This window comes from Bombina bombina, chromosome 4 (assembly GCF_027579735.1).
Source record: "Bombina bombina isolate aBomBom1 chromosome 4, aBomBom1.pri, whole genome shotgun sequence".
In the NCBI taxonomy this organism is placed as follows: Eukaryota; Metazoa; Chordata; class Amphibia; order Anura; family Bombinatoridae; genus Bombina; species Bombina bombina.
This window is the reverse complement of record NC_069502.1, coordinates 38,231,322-38,244,835: the sequence shown is the minus strand read 5'-3', so window position 1 is coordinate 38,244,835 and position 13,514 is coordinate 38,231,322. Positions and strand designations below refer to the sequence as shown.

Sequence of the window (13,514 nt, the reverse complement as noted above, 5' to 3'; positions counted from 1 at the left end):
ACCCCCAGTGATATCTGAAATAATCTCTTTCAAGTCAGGGCCAAACAGCGTTTTCTCCTTGAAAGGTATGTTAAGCAATTTGTTCTTGGAAGACGCATCCGCTGACCAAGATTTTAGCCAAAGCGCTCTGCGCGCCACAATAGCAAACCCTGAATTTTTCGCCGCTAATCTAGCTAATTGCAAAGTGGCGTCTAAAGTAAAAGAGTTAGCCAATTTAAGAGCGTGAACTCTGTCCATAATCTCCTCATAAGAAGAATCTTTATTGAGCGACTTTTCTAGTTCATCGAACCAGAAACACGCTGCTGTAGTGACAGGAACAATGCATGAAATTGGTTGTAGAAGGTAACCTTGCTGAACAAACATCTTTTTAAGCAAACCCTCTAATTTTTTATCCATAGGATCTTTGAAAGCACAACTATCTTCTATAGGGATAGTAGTGCGTTTGTTTAGAGTAGAAACCGCCCCCTCGACCTTGGGGACTGTCTGCCATAAGTCCTTTCTGGGGTCGACCATAGGAAACAATTTCTTAAATATAGGGGGAGGGACAAAAGGTATGCCGGGCCTTTCCCATTCTTTGTTTACAATGTCCGCCACGCGCTTGGGTATAGGAAAAGCTTCGGGGGGCCCCGGGACCTCTAGGAACTTGTCCATCTTACATAATTTCTCTGGAATGACCAAATTGTCACAATCATCCAGAGTAGACAACACCTCCTTAAGCAGAGCGCGGAGATGTTCCAATTTAAATTTGAATGTAATCACATCAGGTTCAGCTTGTTGAGAAATTTTCCCTGAATCTGAAATTTCTCCCTCAGACAAAACCTCCCTGGCCCCCTCAGACTGGTGTAGGGGCATGTCAGAACCATTATCATCAGCGTCCTCATGCTCTTCAGTATTTTCTAAAACAGAGCAGTCGCGCTTTCTGTGATAAGTGGGCATTTTGGCTAAAATGTTTTTGATAGAATTATCCATTACAGCCGTTAATTGTTGCATAGTAAGGAGTATTGGCGCACTAGATGTACTAGGGGCCTCCTGTGTGGGCAAGACTGGCGTAGACGAAGGAGGGGATGATGCAGTACCATGCTTACTCCCCTCACTTGAGGAATCATCTTGGGCATCATTTTCTCTAAATTGTTTGTCACATACATCACATCTATTTAAATGAGAAGGAACCTTGGCTTCCTCACATACAGAACATAGTCTATCTGATAGTTCAGACATGTTAAACAGGCATAAACTTGATAACAAAGTACAAAAAACGTTTTAAAATAAAACCGTTACTGTCACTTTAAATTTTAAACTGAACACACTTTATTACTGAATATGTGAAAAAGTATGAAGGAATTGTTCAAAATTCACCAAAATTTCACCACAGTGTCTTAAAGCCTTAAAAGTATTGCACACAAAATTTGAAAGCTTTAAGTCTTAAAATAACGGAACCGGAGCCATTTTTATATTTAACCCCTATACAGTCCCTGGTATCTGCTTTGCTGAGACCCAACCAAGCCCAGAGGGGAATACGATACCAAATGACGCCTTCAGTAAGCTTTTTCTATGTATCTGAGCTCCTCACACATGCATCTGCATGCCTTGCTTCCCAAAAACAACTGCGCATTAGTGGCGCGAAAATGAGGCTCTGCCTATGATTAGAGAAGGCCCCCAGTGAAAAAGGTGTCCAATACAGTGCCTGCCGTTTCTTTAACATAATTCCCAAGAATAAAATAACTCCTCAAAGCTATAAACTATTAAAAATGCTTATAAATCAATCGTTTTAGCCCAGAAAAATGTCTACCAGTCTTTAAAGCCCTTGTGAAGCCCTTTATTCTTATTTAATAAAAATGGCTTACCGGATCCCATAGGGAAAATGACAGCTTCCAGCATTACCAAGTCTTGTTAGAAATGTGTCATACCTCAAGCAGCAAAAGTCTGCTCACTGTTTCCCCCAACTGAAGTTAATTCCTCTCAACAGTCCTGTGTGGAAACAGCCATCGATTTTAGTAACGGTTGCTAAAATCATTTTCCTCTTACAAACAGAAATCTTCATCTCTTTTCTGTTTCAGAGTAAATAGTACATACCAGCACTATTTTAAAATAACAAACTCTTGATTGAAGAATAAAAACTACATTTAAACACCAAAAAACTCTAAGCCATCTCCGTGGAGATGTTGCCTGTGCAACGGCAAAGAGAATGACTGGGGAAGGCGGAGCCTAGGAGGGATCATGTGACCAGCTTTGCTGGGCTCTTTGCCATTTCCTGTTGGGGAAGAGAATATCCCACAAGTAAGGATGACGCCGTGGACCGGACACACCTATGTTGGAGAAAAGAGCACTCTAACTACAGTTAAGCATGGTGGTGGCTTGGTGATGCTCTGGGGCTACTTTGCATGCTCTGATCCTGGAAACCTGCAGTGAGTGGAGGGCAAGATGGATTCATTGAAGTATCAGGAAATCCTAGGAGAAAATTTCATGCCGTCTGTGAAGAAGCTAAAGCTTGGGCGTCATTGGACCTTCCAACAGGACAATGATCCCAAGCATACCTCAAATTCCACCAAGGCTTGGTTGCAGAAGAAGTCCTGGAAGATTCTACAGTGGCCATCACAGTCACCTGACTTGAACTCCATAGAAAATCTCTGGTGGGATTTGAGGAAAGGTGGTTGCAGCCCCCAAACCCAAGAATATTATAGCGCTTCGGAATCTGTTGGTCGCTCTACAAATAACCAATAATAATAATATTACTGAACTGGAGGCCATTGCTCATGAGGCTAAGATTCCTTAGGAATGCTGCCAGAAACTGGTGTCTGGCTATGCATCTCCTTTGCATCAGGTCATAACAGCAAAATGGTGCTCTATCAAGTACTAAAGATGCTTGTCTGAAGAGGCTGAATAATTTTAAGACTGCAGAATTAATTAATTAAAAGTTGAATTTCAGGTGAATTTTATGAAACCACTTGAAGCATTTGTTGTGTTGAGCTATTTCAGTTGCTTTTGTTTGATTTGTTCATTGCAAACAGTTGAAAGTCTGTAGATTTCTAAAATTAACCTGATTTGCAATGGGGGTTGCATCATTTTGATTACAACTGTAGGTTAAGCACTTTTAGAAGTATTGATCTTATAGTATTTGCTATGATCTAAACTTACCAAGAGGAATGTAATTCACTGAGGAGTCCTTCCTTCAAACTGACAACTTTCTTTGCCTCCTCAGGACCCACCAAAGCTTTATCCGCCTATATCAGCCGACAAACGGAAGCCTATCCGAGTACTGTCTTTATTTGATGGCATTGCAACCGGTGAGCACAACAATGCTGTCTTTGTTTGGGGAGGGGAAGTCTGACTTGTAACGTTGTTTGATCTGACACTGCATTCTCTTTTGCTCTGCACAGGTCTATTGGTGCTAAAGGATCTTGGGATCCAAGTAGACCGTTACATTGCCTCTGAGGTTTGTGAGGACTCCATCACTGTGGGAATGGTGCGACACCAGGGCAGGATCATGTACGTGGGCGATGTTCGCAATGTCACCCACAAACACGTAAGTAAAGAGTCAGAGTGGTGCATGTTCCATTCAAATAAATATGCTCCTACACATAATGACAGATATTCAGCTACCCCCTTGTGCTTTGTAAAATAAGTCTAAACTCTCAGAAGTCTTCAGAGTTCCTTCTTTAACATAAATATTGTCGTGCCCCCTTTTTAGTGACATCAGTTCTGTTTCTACCTGTTTAAAGTTAGGGTATGCTCTGGTTCTGGCAAATTACATAAGGCATACTGACTTAAGAGAGCTTCACCTGAAGCTTACCTGTATGGAACCAGCTACAAGGTTCTCCCTCAGCTACTTTCTGGCTGCTTGTCTGCATCAGATGGGAGAGTCCACAAGCTTATGATAAAGTCAGTAGTTTACCTAAGGCTGAGGGATACGGCAAAAACATAGTCAGGCAGAGTGGCACAAAAACAGGATCCAGGAGAATAGCTGAGGACAGGCTGAGGTCTAGACACAATCTGGTAACAGCAAAGTAACCAATCAGCAGGCAGGAGAGTAGTCAGGAATCACAACAAAAATCCATCAGAAACCACAGCAACAGCAGGACATTAATCCAATAACTGTGCTCATAATACAGGAAGTGTTGGACATTTATAGTCTGGAGTTAATTGCTGATGTGCCGCAGGTGAGGCTAGAGAGTCCAGAAAACATAAGAACTGGTATGAAAAGCAACAAAGGTAATAGCTAAAGCCCACCTGTGTCTTAAAGGGACAGTAGACGCAAAACTACATTTCTCCAACATAGGTGTGTCCGGTCCACGGCGTCATCCTTACTTGTGGGATATTCTCTTCCCCAACAGGAAATGGCAAAGAGCCCAGCAAAGCTGGTCACATGATCCCTCCTAGGCTCCGCCTACCCCAGTCATTCTCTTTGCCGTTGTACAGGCAACATCTCCACGGAGATGGCTTAGAGTTTTTTAGTGTTTAACTGTAGTTTTTTATTATTCAATCAAGAGTTTGTTATTTTGAAATAGTGCTGGTATGTACTATTTACTCAGAAACAGAAAAGAGATGAAGATTTCTGTTTGTATGAGGAAAATGATTTTAGCAACCGTCACTAAAATCCATGGCTGTTCCACACAGGACTGTTGAGAGCAATTAACTTCAGTTGGGGGAACAGTGAGCAGTCTCTTGCTGCTTGAGGTATGACACATTCTAACAAGACGATGTAATGCTGGAAGCTGTCATTTTCCCTATGGGATCCGGTAAGCCATGTTTATTACGATCGTAAATAAGGGCTTCAAAATAGGGCTTATTAAGACTGTAGACTTTTTCTGGGCTAAATCGATTCATTATTTACACATATTTAGCCTTGAGGAATCATTTTATCTGGGTATTTTGATATAATAATATCGGCAGGCACTGTTTTAGACACCTTATTCTTTAGGGGCTTTCCCAAAGCATAGGCAGAGCCTCATTTTCGCGCCGGTGTTGCGCACTTGTTTTTGAGAGGCATGGCATGCAGTCGCATGTGAGAGGAGCTCTGTTACTTAGAAAAGACTTTCTGAAGGCGTCATTTGGTATCGTATTCCCCTTGGGGCTTGGTTGGGTCTCAGCAAAGCAGATACCAGGGACTGTAAAGGGGTTAAAGTTCAAAACGGCTCCGGTTCCGTTATTTTAAGGGTTAAAGCTTCCAAATTTGGTGTGCAATACTTTTAAGGCTTTAAGACACTGTGGTGAAAATTTGGTGAATTTTTTAACAATTCCTTCATGTTTTTTCGCAATTGCAGTAATAAAGTGTGTTCAGTTTAAAATTTAAAGTGACAGTAACGGTTTTATTTTAAAACGTTTTTTGTACTTTGTTATCAAGTTTATGCCTGTTTAACATGTCTGAACTACCAGATAGACTGTGTTCTGAATGTGGGGAAGCCAGAATTCCTATTCATTTAAATAAATGTGATTTATGTGACAATGACAATGATGCCCAAGATGATTCCTCAAGTGAGGGGAGTAAGCATGGTACTGCATCATTCCCTCCTTCGTCTACACGAGTCTTGCCCACTCAGGAGGCCCCTAGTACATCTAGCGCGCCAATACTCCTTACTATGCAACAATTAACGGCTGTAATGGATAATTCTGTCAAAAACATTTTAGCCAAAATGAACACTTATCAGCGTAAGCGCGACTGCTCTGTTTTAGATACTGAAGAGCATGACGACGCTGATAATGATATTTCTGAAGGGCCCCTAACACAGTCTGATGGGGCCAGGGAGGTTTTGTCTGAGGGAGAAATTACTGATTCAGGGAACATTTCTCAACAAGCTGAACCTGATGTGATTGCATTTAAATTTAAGTTGGAACATCTCCGCATTCTGCTTAAGGAGGTATTATCCACTCTGGATGATTGTGACAAGTTGGTCATCCCAGAGAAACTATGTAAAATGGACAAGTTCCTAGAGGTGCCGGGGCTCCCAGAAGCTTTTCCTATACCCAAGCGGGTGGCGGACATTGTTAATAAAGAATGGGAAAGGCCCGGTATTCCTTTCGTCCCTCCCCCCATATTTAAAAAATTGTTTCCTATGGTCGACCCCAGAAAGGACTTATGGCAGACAGTCCCCAAGGTCGAGGGAGCGGTTTCCACTTTAAACAAACGCACCACTATACCCATAGAGGATAGTTGTGCTTTCAAAGATCCTATGGATAAAAAATTAGAAGGTTTGCTTAAAAAGATGTTTGTTCAGCAGGGTTACCTTCTACAACCAATTTCATGCATTGTCCCTGTCGCTACAGCCGCATGTTTCTGGTTCGATGAGCTGATAAAGGCGGTCGATAGTGATTCTCCTCCTTTTGAGGAGATTATGGACAGAATCAATGCTCTCAAATTGGCTAATTCTTTCACCCTAGACGCCACTTTGCAATTGGCTAGGTTAGCGGCTAAGAATTCTGGGTTTGCTATTGTGGCGCGCAGAGCGCTTTGGTTGAAATCTTGGTCGGCTGATGCGTCTTCCAAGAACAAGCTACTTAACATTCCTTTCAAGGGGAAAACGCTGTTTGGCCCTGACTTGAAAGATCACTGGGGGTAAGGGCCACGCCCTTCCTCAGGATCGGCCTTTCAAGGCAAAAAATAAACCTAATTTTCGTCCCTTTCGTAGAAACGGACCAGCCCAAAGTGCTACGTCCTCTAAGCAAGAGGGTAATACTTCTCAAGCCAAGCCAGCCTGGAGACCAATGCAAGGCTGGAACAAGGGAAAGCAGGCCAAGAAACCTGCCACTGCTACCAAGACAGCATGAAATGTTGGCCCCCGATCCGGGACCGGATCTGGTGGGGGGCAGACTCTCTCTCTTCGCTCAGGCTTGGGCAAGAGATGTTCTGGATCCTTGGGCGCTAGAAATAGTCTCCCAAGGTTATCTTCTGGAATTCAAGGGACTTCCCCCAAGGGGGAGGTTCCACAGGTCTCAGTTGTCTTCAGACCACATAAAAAGACAGGCATTCTTACATTGTGTAGAAGACCTGTTAAAAATGGGAGTGATTCATCCTGTTCCATTAAGAGAACAAGGGATGGGGTTCTACTCCAATCTGTTTATAGTTCCCAAAAAAGAGGGAACGTTCAGACCAATCTTAGATCTCAAGATCTTAAACAAGTTTCTCAAGGTTCCATCGTTCAAGATGGAAACCATTCGAACTATTCTTCCTTCCATCCAGGAAGGTCAATTCATGACCACGGTGGATTTAAAGGATGCGTATCTACATATTCCTATCCACAAGGAACATCATCGGTTCCTGAGGTTCGCATTCCTGGACAAACATTACCAGTTCGTGGCGCTTCCTTTCGGATTAGCCACTGCTCCAAGGATTTTCACAAAGGTACTAGGGTCCCTTCTAGCTGTGCTAAGACCAAGGGGCATTGCTGTAGTACCTTACTTGGACGACATTCTGATTCACGTCGTCCCTTCCTCAAGCAAAGGCTCACACGGACATTGTCCTGGCCTTTCTCAGATCTCACGGATGGAAAGTGAACGTGGAAAAGAGTTCTCTATCTCCGTCAACAAGGGTTCCCTTCTTGGGAACAATAATAGACTCCTTAGAAATGAGGATTTTTCTGACAGAGGCCAGAAAAACAAAACTTCTAGACTCTTGTCGGATACTTCATTCCGTTCCTCTTCCTTCCATAGCTCAGTGCATGGAAGTGATCGGGTTGATGGTAGCGGCAATGGACATAGTTCCTTTTGCGCGCATTCATCTAAGACCATTACAACTGTGCATGCTCAGTCAGTGGAATGGGGACTATACAGACTTGTCTCCAAAGATACAAGTAAATCAGAGGACCAGAGACTCACTCCGTTGGTGGCTGTCCCTGGACAACCTGTCACGAGGGATGACATTCCGCAGACCAGAGTGGGTCATTGTCACGACCGACGCCAGTCTGATGGGCTGGGGCGCGGTCTGGGGATCCCTGAAAGCTCAGGGTCTTTGGTCTCGGGAAGAATCTCTTCTACCGATAAATATTCTGGAACTGAGAGCGATATTCAATGCTCTCAAGGCTTGGCCTCAGCTAGCGAGGGCCAAGTTCATACGGTTTCAATCAGACAACATGACAACTGTTGCGTACATCAACCATCAGGGGGGAACAAGGAGTTCCCTGGCGATGGAAGAAGTGACCAAAATCATTCTATGGGCGGAGTCTCACTCCTGCCACCTGTCTGCTATCCACATCCCAGGAGTGGAAAATTGGGAAGCGGATTTTCTGAGTCGTCAGACATTGCATCCGGGGGAGTGGGAACTCCATCCGGAAATCTTTGCCCAAGTCACTCAGCTGTGGGGCATTCCAGACATGGATCTGATGGCCTCTCGTCAGAACTTCAAAGTTCCTTGCTACGGGTCCAGATCCAGGGATCCCAAGGCGGCTCTAGTGGATGCACTAGTAGCACCTTGGACCTTCAAACTAGCTTATGTGTTCCCGCCGTTTCCTCTCATCCCCAGGCTGGTAGCCAGGATCAATCAGGAGAGGGCGTCGGTGATCTTGATAGCTCCTGCGTGGCCACGCAGGACTTGGTATGCAGATCTGGTAAATATGTCATCGGCTCCACCTTGGAAGCTACCTTTGAGACGAGACCTTCTTGTTCAGGGTCCGTTCGAACATCCGAATCTGGTTTCACTCCAGCTGACTGCTTGGAGATTGAACGCTTGATCTTATCGAAGCGAGGGTTCTCAGATTCTGTTATCGATACTCTTGTTCAGGCCAGAAAGCCTGTAACTAGAAAGATTTACCACAAAATTTGGAAAAAATATATCTGTTGGTGTGAATCTAAAGGATTCCCTTGGGACAAGGTTAAGATTCCTAGGATTCTATCCTTCCTTCAAGAAGGATTGGAAAAAGGATTATCTGCAAGTTCCCTGAAGGGACAGATTTCTGCCTTGTCTGTGTTACTTCACAAAAAGCTGGCCGCTGTGCCAGATGTTCAAGCCTTTGTTCAGGCTCTGGTTAGAATTAAACCTGTTTACAAACCTTTGACTCCTCCTTGGAGTCTCAATTTAGTTCTTTCAGTTCTTCAGGGGGTTCCGTTTGAACCCTTACATTCCGTTGATATTAAGTTATTATCTTGGAAAGTTTTGTTTTTGGTTGCAATTTCTTCTGCTAGAAGAGTTTCAGAATTATCTGCTCTGCAGTGTTCTCCTCCTTATCTGGTGTTCCATGCAGATAAGGTGGTTTTACGTACTAAACCTGGTTTTCTTCCAAAAGTTGTTTCTAACAAAAACATTAACCAGGAGATTATCGTACCTTCTCTGTGTCCGAAACCAGTTTCAAAGAAGGAACGTTTGTTGCACAATTTGGATGTTGTTCGCGCTCTAAAATTCTATTTAGATGCTACAAAGGATTTTAGACAAACATCTTCCTTGTTTGTTGTTTATTCCGGTAAAAGGAGAGGTCAAAAAGCAACTTCTACCTCTCTCTCTTTTTGGATTAAAAGCATCATCAGATTGGCTTACGAGACTGCCGGACGGCAGCCTCCCGAAAGAATCACAGCTCATTCCACTAGGGCTGTGGCTTCCACATGGGCCTTCAAGAACGAGGCTTCTGTTGATCAGATATGTAGGGCAGCGACTTGGTCTTCACTGCACACTTTTACCAAATTTTACAAGTTTGATACTTTTGCTTCTTCTGAGGCTATTTTTGGGAGAAAGGTTTTGCAAGCCGTGGTGCCTTCCATTTAGGTGACCTGATTTGCTCCCTCCCTTCATCCGTGTCCTAAAGCTTTGGTATTGGTTCCCACAAGTAAGGATGACGCCGTGGACCGGACACACCTATGTTGGAGAAAACAGAATTTATGTTTACCTGATAAATTACTTTCTCCAACGGTGTGTCCGGTCCACGGCCCGCCCTGGTTTTTTTAATCAGGTCTGATAATTTATTTTCTTTAACTACAGTCACCACGGTACCATATGGTTTCTCCTATGCAAATATTCCTCCTTAACGTCGGTCGAATGACTGGGGTAGGCGGAGCCTAGGAGGGATCATGTGACCAGCTTTGCTGGGCTCTTTGCCATTTCCTGTTGGGGAAGAGAATATCCCACAAGTAAGGATGACGCCGTGGACCGGACACACCGTTGGAGAAAGTAATTTATCAGGTAAACATAAATTCTGTTTTCACGATTCAGATAGAACGTGCCATTTTAAACAGCGTTTACTTCTATCACCTAGATAAAAAAGACTCTTCTGCCAGTTTTGGACTTTTTATTTTCAACTCTATGAACATGTAGAAAAGAGATTTGTGCCCTTTTAGAGTGGCATTATTTGCTGTTTGCGTGGCTTGTTTTCCAACATTTCTTACACATGCTCAATTCACGTGTTTATAAAAAAAATATTTTAGAAGCAGGGGCGGACTGACAAGTCGGGCACATCGGCCATTGCCCGAGGGCCCGGCACTTAGGGGGCCCCATGCATCATTCTGCAGCAACTTTTTTTTTTATATTAAAATGTATTAATAATTTGGGCTTTGGATTCTAGACTGGAAGATGGGTGGGGGGGAGTGTGACTAAATGGGGTCAATGGGTCACTTATAATATCAACTAATCACGATCGCATGAAGCCTAATTGGAACTGTGGAAGTAGCCGGTAAGTAAGAAGCAGGGGCCTGGCATTAGGCAGATGGGAGCCCCTCCATCTGCAATATGTGGACCGGTGTGGATAACTCCGGTCCACATATTAATGATCACCCTGTGGCACTACAGTGAGTCGGCAGCCAGCTCCCGCCCCACCCAGGCGCTGTGCGCATAGAGTTAGAGGCTGGAGCAGCATAGCAGCGTGTGGGCACGTGTGCTGGAGGTGAAGATTACAATTCACTGAGGCTGGGCAAGTGAAGGAGCCGGAGGAAAGCAACTTGGACTACAGGCAGCGGCAGGCTAAGGTTCTGTTTTTAAATTGTTCTACTTTTTTATAGCCCCATGTATAAAGTTATTTTGTCACATGTGAGTGTTGCTGTTGCCATAAAACAAGTGGGTCTGACTCTGAATGTGGGTGTCTTATGCTTTGCGGGGGCAGGGAAGGCTTGTAGTTAGGCTGTAGCCTAGGAGACAAGATTGCTGGAAAGTGAACTCTGCTGCGTGTTGAAGTTGGACCATGCTACAACCAGAACTCTAGAAGTGCAGGCTATGTGTGTGCAGCATTATTGTCAGGTGGGTGACGGTCAGAAACAGTTTAGCTTTGCCCGGGGTGTGCCTGAATAGGAATTTAAACCTGGATCATGATCTTCTGCAGCTTCATCATGTATGGTGCTGCCTATTATTATTTACGTTCCAAATGAGAGGACAGATTGTATGTTGCTGCAGGGAACATGTTACGGCAGCTTTATAAGCCCTGGCTGATGTGAACTGGTTGGTAGTTGCACTCTGGCAGTACATGCGCATACGAATTATTACATGACTGTTTCTTCTCTTATGGCCCCTGAAAGCACAGTTTGCAATAAATTAAAGCCTAAGAGCTGAAAATCCGGACAGCGAATGTCAAGTATGCAATTCTTAGTCTCCTTTAGATCGTACCGAGCAGGCTGTAACTTTCATTTTCTCCTTTGCTCCTGCAAGTCCAATTGTAGATATTTGCATAAGAGATATGACTGGATATTTAAGCAGGTAAAAAAAAATATAAATATATATATATATAGATCCAAGAGAAGGTAAAATATAGAGGCGCTTAGTGTAAGGAGCTAGTTACAGTATCTATAATAAGACACATAAAGTACAAAGAGTTACAATAATGCACTGCTAATTGATATTAGGGGGAAAAACCCCAGATACATATAAAGCTATCACAATGTTTGCAGTAGTAATGTTTACAATTATGTTGCTAATATAAAATAATGTTGCTAATATAAAACACCTGCAGCTATCTGTATAATATATAGAGATACTAGTCTAGCAAATAATATTGATATTACTAGAACACCACAGATGACAAAAAAGTATCGCAGTACATACAGTTAGTACAGGCAATTCACCAAAGAAAAACCACAAGAATGTGCATGCAGTTAGAGTCCATATGTGATACAGGTGGAAATCCCAAGGTGGCGGATCACACTGTCCCCTCAAGGGGTTCTACTTACTCTCCTTTACCTCAATCTGTATGAGGTAATTGTCGCGTGGGGTAAGTAGAAAATCCTTCCTTGTAGTGGCAAGTATCCTATGGCTTGTTTTCTGTCTTCCAACGCTTTCACTCACTTGTAAGCCAACTGTTTGCGGGTGCGTCTCCAGCCTACAGGCAACTGTAATCATAGATCTCCGTACTTGCAATGCTCAGCTCCTGTGTCTCCAAACACTGCTGCCAGCTACGCGCGTTTCACCCCTAAGGCTCTGGGGCTTCTTCTGGCTCCAAATTCTAATCAGATGATTGCAGGTGTTTTAGGATTCCATGAAGTCACAGCAGTATCACATCCAGCTCTCCCATATTCCCGGGCTCTTTGTACTTTATGTGTCTTATTATAGATACTGTAACTAGCTCCTCACACTAAGCGCCTCTATATTTTACCTTCTCTTGGATCTATATTTTTTGGGCTCTATTAGTCTTGTGGGGTTTGGGGATCCCACTTTTCTAATAAGTAATTTTGGGGCTGCATAGTGAGCTAACTACACTTCATTTATAATTATAATATTCCAATATAATAATATTTATCTTCAGGTAATACATTAGCACTACCTATATTTGCGCCGGTGTCACAATCTTTCTCTTTGTCCACATATATATATATATATATATATATATATACATATATATATATACATACATATATATATATATATTTTAGGTCAAATATATATTTAATAATCTGTAATCAAGGCAGGCAGGAGGCAAAAAGGTACAAGTGTTATTTGTGATGTATTTCTCCAACATAGGTGTGTCCGGTCCACGGCGTCATCCTTACTTGTGGGATATTCTCTTCCCCAACAGGAAATGGCAAAGAGCCCAGCAAAGCTGGTCACATGATCCCTCCTAGGCTCCGCCTACCCCAGTCATTCTCTTTGCCGTTGTACAGGCAACATCTCCACGGAGATGGCTTAGAGTTTTTTAGTGTTTAACAAGCAAAGGCTCACACGGACATAGTCCTGGCCTTTCTCAGATCTCACGGATGGAAAGTGAACGTGGAAAAGAGTTCTCTATCTCCGTCGACAAGGGTTCCCTTCTTGGGAACAATAATAGACTCCTTAGAAATGAGGATTTTTCTGACAGAGGCCAGAAAAACAAAACTTCTAAACTCTTGTCAAACACTTCATTCCGTTCCTCTTCCTTCCATAGCGCAGTGCATGGAAGTAATAGGTTTGATGGTAGCGGCAATGGACATAGTTCCTTTTGCGCGCATTCATCTAAGACCATTACAACTGTGCATGCTCAGTCAGTGGAATGGGGACTATACAGACTTGTCTCCGAAGATACAAGTAAATCAGAGGACCAGAGACTCACTCCGTTGGTGGCTGTCCCTGGACAACCTGTCACAAGGGATGACCTTCCGCAGACCAGAGTGGGTCATTGTCACGACTGACGCCAGTCTGATGG

At 43.4% G+C, this 13,514-nt stretch overlaps 1 protein-coding gene across 2 annotated transcripts in view; it reads left to right on the top strand.

Annotated features, from left to right (window-relative positions):
• Nucleotides 1-13,514, top strand: part of LOC128655877 (DNA (cytosine-5)-methyltransferase 3A) — an 877,286-nt gene that overhangs the window by 781,489 nt on the left and 82,283 nt on the right. For both annotated transcript variants that reach the window (XM_053709465.1, XM_053709464.1), the window contains exons 16-17: nt 3,200-3,284; nt 3,378-3,523. In XM_053709465.1, the coding sequence (XP_053565440.1) occupies nt 3,200-3,284; nt 3,378-3,523 (231 nt within the window). The remainder of the gene's footprint in view (nt 1-3,199; nt 3,285-3,377; nt 3,524-13,514) is intronic.